This window comes from Cryptotermes secundus, unplaced genomic scaffold, assembly GCF_002891405.2.
Source record: "Cryptotermes secundus unplaced genomic scaffold, Csec_1.0 scaffold317, whole genome shotgun sequence".
NCBI lineage: Eukaryota > Metazoa > Arthropoda > Insecta > Blattodea > Kalotermitidae > Cryptotermes > Cryptotermes secundus.
Genome location: NW_019742557.1, coordinates 361,691 through 370,586, shown reverse-complemented (window position 1 = coordinate 370,586; position 8,896 = coordinate 361,691). Strand labels below are relative to the sequence as shown.

Here is an 8,896-nt window from a genome sequence, read left to right as displayed (position 1 = left end):
AGTTTCCATCTTCAATAGGTATCACTAGGTTATGTCTGCTTAACATCAAAGGCAAACATTAAACATTAAGTATTAAATATTCACTTGCTCAGACTTATACGTGTATCAACATTATAAATCCATACAACTCTTCACTGTGTTCATGAAATATGAGCTGTATGATGAACTTTTGTACCAATTACATTCATCTAAAAATCTTATTCTAATAAGTCAACTTCTGTCATTTTTCTAGAGTGATCTTAAAAAGTTGTTCATTTTATATCATCACATATGGTTTTTTCACAAATTATGAGAAATGATAAACGCATTTTCTGCTATCTGATACAATTTATTTATCATATCCCAATTGAAAATTCAAACGAAGATTTTTGGAGTAATATTCCAGAGAGGAGTGTAATAAATAAACCTCCGAGGTCATTTTACTGCCTAAGATTTAATATTTATGAAGCACATATCGAACAGTTATTCTCATATTGTCACCAAGAATTGTGTATAACATCTTTAAACTAACCCATGCTTCTCTCTTAACTTCTCTCATTGTTCCTACAAACTGTTCATGAGAAGAGTTCTGCCTTCTGGGATATAACACCACACAGTCCATCAGAAATTCCAAATCTGCTGCAAAATGAGAACTCATTCTTTAACTTTCTCATAAATGAGAGCTCAGAATTTCTTGAAGATGAACTTGGAACAGCCACCATCCTTATCCATCCCCTTTACAAACTGTCTCATGAATCCAAGATTCTTACCCAGTGAAGGTAAGAGCACTTTGTTTACATCAACCAAACATTCACATATTACATTCTCTGAAACAGGTATGAGACTGAGTCTGGGGGGCCACTATTTCTTGATCCATTGCGGACATCATGCTCTACTCTCCTATTATGACAACTAATGAGGAACTTCATGATTCCCACACTTCCTGTGACTTCTGTGGGAAGAAGGAAACCTGTGCTGTAAGAAATAATTTCTTCTGTGGATTTGCATAGGGGATGTTAATAGGCAGTCTTATATAGGTGGTGTTAGTATCTGACAGTATAGTTACCCACTTCGCTGATAAAGGGTGAAGTTATCTGCAGGATCTTTCCCACTCTGACACTGAATTCTCTCCTTCAAGAGTACAAATCCATAAACAACGGTACACTAGCAGCCTCAGACTAGTAGGATAAATGAAGACAGAAGTGCAGTAAGTTGTTACAGTAGTGGGATTTCAATTAGATTTAAGCCCCACAGTGAAACACCAAAGTGAAAATAATACAATGTGGTCTTTGCTACCCTGTCTCACAAGCAGCACAGTAATCATCATAAAACTGGAATATTACTGTTTGCAAACAGTATGTTTGTGATAGGCAAAAATTGATGTCATTTTTGGATTCAGCATATCAAAATCTATAAGACAAGTATAATACTCTAAACAACCAGTCCATCACACACCAGTATTAGTATATCATGTACACAGTATAATGAAATATGGATCACAATCTGACATGACCAACGATGTGAAAGAAAAATATATTTATAAATGTATTACTGTTGTATATTTAAGTTTAGGAAATGGTATTAATTAAGAAATTGTTTTGTGGTATTGAATAAACTACAAATTATCATGATATTGCTACCTATTATGATTTATGATTACTTTAGTTCTCTATCTGAATATTTACTTTTGTTTTCAGGCAAAATACATTAAAAATATGGGCTTTGGAGGTGCAATGGCATGGACAGTGGACTTGGATGATTTCAACAACCTTTGCTGCAGAGAACCTTTCCCTTTGCTGCGAACGATCAACCGTATACTGGGCAACTTGCCAGAGCAGGAGCCCACCAGAGCAGACTGCACCAAACCACCTGCACCTATCACACCACAACCACCGACCCTCACTACGGGTGTTGATATAGGTCAGTTGCACATAAATATTTGTATGAAAGAAAGGTAGGTTTCTCTATCCTCAGGGGACAGTTAATTACCAGTGCCAACTTATGAGGTGGAGTCAGGGCAGGTAAATACACAATCAAATGTTATTAAGAAGCATTTGTATCAATTTTGACAGGTATGTTTATGCAAGGGCCAAGAAGGCCCATCCCTATATATTCATTATATTGTTATCACTAATAAACAAATGTGATCTGTTAAAGATATTGGAAATAGATCCATCACACTCTTTCTTTCTTTCCTTTATCCGTATTTACGTTTATCTTCTTTCTCCCTCCCTTCCTTTCTCTCCTTTCTATCAAAACAGGTCTGATTTTCTCCTTACAGCCTGTTCTTTACCCTTCCCATCCATTATCCATTTTCCCTTCCTTCATCACTCTCTTTAAACCAAAACAATTCCCAGTTAGGATGTGAGTCCTGTGGCTAAGTACATGTATCACCTAAAAGGGTTTCATAAAGATATAAGAAAATTAACAAAGTAGTTTCTTTAAATTTCATTGTCACAGTTTAAAATCTTTTTTTAATTAAAGGTGAAATCAGCTCAACGCCACCATATGAACCACCTACTTCTTCTTCTACAACTTGGCCAGACTGGACAACTAGTTCAAGCTCTGCTACTTGGAGACCTACATCAACAACAACAACAACAACAACAACACCACCTTGGTGGCGGCCACCAACCACTACAACTTCCACTCCCAGGCCAACAACTACAACACCATGGTGGCAGCGCCCAACCACTACAACAAAAACTACCACTCCACGACCTACGACAACCACAACTACCACACAACGACCTACCACAATTACAACTACCACTACCCGTCGTCCCTCTACCACTACTAGTGTGATAACAAAACCTCCCACTACAGCCTTACCAGACATTCCTTTGCCAGGAGCACCTTGCAATGCAGGCGAATATCTTCCAGATCCTTCAAACTGCAATGCATATTACCGCTGTATTCTGGGAGAGTTAAGGAAAGAATATTGTGCAGGTGGATTGCACTGGAATACACAAAGCAAAGTTTGTGACTGGCCAAGTGAAGCCAAATGTGAAAAACGTGAGTAGGTTATACCGACATTTTAATGTAAGATTGATTCAGCCAGTGCAATTGACTTCTGAAGTAACTTTTGAAATGTATTGTAAATGAGGGACCTTCATTTCTTGCACATGAACCTTAAGAAAATGATGTTATAAATTATGAATTCTCTGTTTACATTAAGTGATACATTCTTTCGATTGTAAATGGAGGACTTCAGATCTACTGTTTTGAAGCTAGTCTGTCCAGAAATCACCAAGATTGAAAGATGAAATATTTCCATTGCTTATGCTTAGAATAACAAAATCATTATTATCAAGAATGTATAATTATTGGTGTATACCCTCACTTTTTTATCTGCATCTTGTCCCATTAATATATAACAGCATACACAGCAATGGAAAATCTTTAGTTCATAGGAATATTAGCTTACTTTCATCATAATAATGAGTATATTCACATATTAAACTCCCCGTTATCTGGCATTCAAACGTCCAGTATTCTCACACAAGTGGTGAAGTAATTAAAATAAAATTGACAATCCTTAAACAAACTTAAAAAAGAAAATTTCAATGAGTATATGTTCAACCCCTACATGGTAGTTCTCCTAGCCACCACAAGCAGTGCTGCCCTTCATCTTCCTCACACAATTGCTATTACATTATGGGTTGTATTTGCATCACATTTAATTTTAACTGTCTTTACATGGTGTTTAATAAATTATATGCCTGTTTACTCTATTTCAGTTTCATTGGGTTTCTATAAGAATTTTTTATACAACCATCAAATTCTTGTAACTGCCACACACAATCCCCCACATTTGCTAAATAACTGGGAGTTTATTGTATGTACATATATATATATATATATATACGCTATTATGTACGTGGAACAGTTTGATGATGCTTGTCCAAAAATCAAAATAATGAAAATTTATAAGAAAAACATTCAAGAATCCTGCCTCTGCAACATAACTACTTAATGTAAGGAAAACTGTAAGTTACATTAAGGAAGTATAGTAAGTTTACAATGGGGCACTCGGTAGTGTAGCTGTTTGAGGCGCTATGCTACAAGCCGGAAGGTTGAAGGTTCAAGTCCCAATGAGGTGGATTTTTTCATGTGACCTAATCCTTCCAGGCACACTATGGCCCTGGGGTCGACTCAGCCTCTACCAGAAATGTGTACTAGGAATCTTCCTGGGGGGTTAAGTGCGGTCGGCACGTAAGCCTGACAACCTTACCGCCCTCTGTGAACCAATTATCTAGATAATGTGGGACCCTCAACCTCTCACTATCCTATGGGCCTCCATGGCCTGTTACAGGAATTGCTTTACCTTTGCTGGTCACGGTAGCCAAGCGGTCTAAGGCATGTACTGTCTTTGCTGGCTCAGAAGCTGGGATCATGGGTTCGAATCCCACAAAAGGCATGGATGTTTGGTATGTGTATGTGTTTATTCTGTGTTTATGTTTACCTATGTTTAGGTAGAGGCCTTGCTATGAGCTGGTCACTAATCCAAGGGTCCTACCATCTATAAAATTATCATGAAATTGAAAAATCAGAGGCCAGGTCCCAAGGGGGCTGTAGAGCCAGAGAAAAATAAATAGTAAGTTTACTAGTGTTAACTGATTTTTCTCTGTTGTAGAATCTGCAACACTTTCCACTACAGAAACTTCTCCATGGTGGACTACAGCACAATCAACAAGTACAACAGGATGGGACAACTGGTGGACAAGCACCACAACAACAACAACAACAACACATATACCAGATGGCTGGTGGACAACAACTAAGAAATCAACAACTACAAGCAGGCCAAGTACAGAGGTATTTATATTGAGTTCTAGGGTCTAGCTAAGGTGGAAAGGAATTTCAAATTGTTATAGTTTGGATGTAAATATTCAATCAAGAGTTGTAATATACTGTCACATGTATGTGTGTGCTATAGACATGGTTTGGATTGGTGTGTGGATTTATTGACCGCTCATACACACTACTTGGAACTACAAGTAATTACAGATCTATCACTAATCTCCACAATTCACAAATTACCACAGCACCCCCTAAGCTTTTCCAAGCCTACTGTGCCTCCACCAGCCATTTCCTGGCAACGGCTTTAACAATGGAGAGTCTTCAGCTTCCTTCCTCCAGGTCTTATCTTCACAGCATCTCATGCAGAACTCAACTCTGTACTGATAACTCTCAACTAATTCCCAGACTGGCGGCCATTTCACACGAACCTCCTTGTCTTCTCTTCACAGCTTGACTTTCAACTAACTGCGTTGTCCCAATTGTCCTCAAGATAACTCCTCAGCATTGACCACACAGAAAACACAACTATTTCCGTTGTTTATTCCAACTGTTTCAGATGCCTAACAATGGGTTGCATAACGCCATTTCCAGCAGTAACTATTGTTGTAGGGGCGTGTTTACCACATATTGTTGACTAGAACTGTTTACTGCGCGGCAAACACATAGGAAACACATCCTCTATTGCTTACTAAGACTGTTTATCACGCCGTTGCCTAGCAGTGAATGTCCTTTATTGTCACATATTGTTGTACGCATTACCCAGCCATGGACTGTTTACCAAGAATCTGTCTCCACCGGAATGTGTCTATCGAACCGTTGCCTAGCAGTGGGTTGATACAGCACATTAAATTATTTGGATTCTAAGAGAACTGTGAGGAGCATAAACGAAAGTCTTACTTGTATGTGTTATATTTTTTGGCCTGTTAATTTAGAACAGTTTTAAGGATTCCAAAAAATGACAGAACCTAACTCACACAAAATAAGTACAATGACCATGGTTAAACATAAACAAACTACATAATATTGTGGTAAACAGATATTTGCACAGAATATTTATGATGGTTAAGTATTAAGTCACTGTATGAGTAAATGTCTTATGGTGGATAGGATCTGGTCATGTAGGACAATGGCATGCAGAAGGTCCTGGGTTCATTACCAAATGAATCCAGAACATATTGTTTGCGTGCCTTCCTCTTTCCTCAACTCTGAAAAAGAATCAAAACTTTTTTTATGTGAGGAATACTAGACTCCCACTGAGGTCTGGATCCCACATCCAGTTGTAGTTTCCTTTCTCAGCCATCATGATCAGAAGAAAAATATAAATTATGCATTTCAGTTGCTCCCATCAAAAATGCTCGATTTAGCCAGGGTGGTCAAAGACCATACCTGGAATCATAAGGCACAACAGCATTAACAGTAGAATTATAAAATAAATTGAAAGATGTACAAAGCACATGAAGACTAAAATATCCTTAGTGATTTGAATGGTGTTGATTTGTTCACAGATTATAGTATCAACTGAGAGATGTTCCAATGGTCAGTATTACCCAGATCCTGGATCCTGTACAATTTTCTACATCTGTGTTAATGGCACACCAGTAAAGCAGACTTGTGCACCAGGACTAGTGTGGAACCAAGCAGCGACAATGTGTGACTGGACCTTCAATACAAAATGCGCTAATTCCTTGTCGCTTCCACATGAATACCCACGTAAGTCCTATATCAGATGTGCCCTCAGTACAATATAATATTGGTTAAACTACTGCACTTTCTCCCATGAATACCTTTATGCACAAAGTGCATAAAACAATACATGATAATACAATACATGTTTCATCATCAAAACTATGTCACACACTTCAGTCAAGTTTGATGTTGGAGGTTTGCAGTAGAAGTTGAATTGAAAACTTGATACTGATATCTGCTGATCCAACATAACCTTACTTCACATATAATTCAAATAAAACTTTATATATTTCCTAAAAAAGACTTTCATTGGACAAAAACTCAATACATGACAAGAAATGTAGTTCTCTTCAATATGTATACAACACTGCCTAACTACTATATATAGTGTGGTGGATGTTACCTATGCAACTACGAAGTTCTGTTTCCCATAGATGATCATCAAAGTCAATTAGGTATGCAACTTTCCATTCATGTTATAAGCTGTATATTCTTGTGGTACACAATGTTTATCATCATCATCATCAGTAATCTGTCAGACGACAGGTCCACAGTCTCTTCCAAAACAATTCCTCGACTTAATGCGATCTAGAGCTTTCTCCTTCAAATGACAGTATCCTCTTCTGTCCCCAAGGTCATCCAGCATCTTCTTACGTCTTCTTCCTCGTCTTCTTGTCACTTCTATCCGCCCCTCTATCTTTCCTTCAATAACTTCTTTTAGAAGGCAGTTTCTGCGTAAAACATGACCAATCCAATTAGCCTTCCATTTTCTTACAATGTTTATATCGATTAAAATAAGAAGAAAGAATGTCAGAATTTTTAGAATCATATTTTACTGACATAAAGCCTTTTACAATGCAAATTCTATCATAAAAAATTATAACTTTTATCTGAATTCTATATACTACATAGTTCCCTTTCAGTATGCTACTTTTAATATATGTATATATTTTTTAGGTCCCTTGAGGTCTTACTTAAGGAAAACTACTTAAACTCAAAAGGATATATATATATATGGTCAAAAAAATATGGTTTCATCGTCCTGGAGTACCTCTTGTGCCTTTCATTCTTGCCACAAGTTGTTTTATTATTAGTACACAAAGGCTTGATGGATATGTGCTTTTCATAAAAGTTTAACAAACTTCATGTAGCAGAGTCCTTCTTTAGAAGTAAAAAGATTTTCAGCTATCTGAGAAATGCTCTGCCTTTTGTAGAACCCTAGGTTTTGTAAACGGCTGTATTCACAGTAACCTGCCAGCAATCCCCCTTCTGAGCCAGACAGGTCTATGCCATAACCTACATGCAACTCTTATAATTTTTAATATAATATTTTTTCCAAATTATTTGTTATATATAAGAAATGTTTCTTAAAATAACTTCATTTTCTTCCAGATTTTTTTTTAATTTTGATATGTATTTAATTACATTTAGTTACAATTTTTTAAAAGAGTACCAATTAAAAATATTTCAAATTGAAACTTTAAAATTAGGCAAGGATATATAACTCAAAAAAACAGGGCCATAACACTAGAAACAAATACACTTAATATACTTTCTTTGTAGTGCTTGAAAGTGATTCTGAGTCCAAACTCAAAAGGAGTCATTGGATTCAACAGAAGTATTTCAAAGTGTTTTTTATTATTTAAAGGGATGCATCTGGTAAGATAAATATTGTTGTGTTAGTGTAAATAAAAGTGTATTGATCCTTTTGTCTTGATACAGAATATTTGAAGATTAAGAAAGGCAGCTCTTGCAATGCTGGAGACTTTAGCTCAGCACAGGACTGCACAAAATATTTAGTCTGCATATGGGGCACATATCAAGAGTTTTCCTGTGGTCCAGGGCTACATTGGAATAATGTAAGTTTTAAGAGAAAATAAAAACTCTAACAGTTGTGATAGCTAGTGCACTGTGTTGAAAATCTCTGCAACTAATAGCAGATACAAATTTTAATTTTGTATGTGGCATGTCTGTTTTGTTTCTTTTAATCATATTATTTATCAGTAAAAGTCCCCCACTGAAACTATCACCCAATTACACTGAAAACAGTGCAAGTCAGTTTATAGCTGTGATGTGAGTCTAAGAATAAATGATCCAAAAAATAAAATTCTATGCTCACTCATGGAACTAAACACTTCTTAAGAAGCCACCAAATGTACAGCTACTCAAGAACTTCCCAGCATTTTATGGAACCCAAAGGTTCATTGCCCTATTCACAAGAGCCCTCCACTGGTCCATATCATGAGCCAGATCAATCCAATCCATACCATCCCATGCTATCTCTCTAAACAAACTCGGTGTCTTGAGTCTGCAAGCAAGCTATACCGACCGAGCGACAGCTACTTGTCGGCGAAGTTAGTGCCAACTTTTGCAGATAGAGGGTATCACACTGTCAGAGCAATGGATCCCCATGACCGTTAATCTCTGT

At 36.9% G+C, this 8,896-nt stretch overlaps 1 protein-coding gene across 1 annotated transcript in view; it reads left to right on the top strand.

Moving 5' to 3' along the window:
- The window catches only part of LOC111873332 (probable chitinase 10), a 97,447-nt gene that overhangs the window by 51,883 nt on the left and 36,668 nt on the right, over positions 1–8,896 (top strand). The window contains exons 17-21 of the mRNA XM_023867973.2: positions 1,677–1,899; positions 2,464–2,994; positions 4,616–4,797; positions 6,288–6,492; positions 8,191–8,327. Coding sequence (XP_023723741.1) covers positions 1,677–1,899; positions 2,464–2,994; positions 4,616–4,797; positions 6,288–6,492; positions 8,191–8,327 — 1,278 coding nt within the window. The remainder of the gene's footprint in view (positions 1–1,676; positions 1,900–2,463; positions 2,995–4,615; positions 4,798–6,287; positions 6,493–8,190; positions 8,328–8,896) is intronic.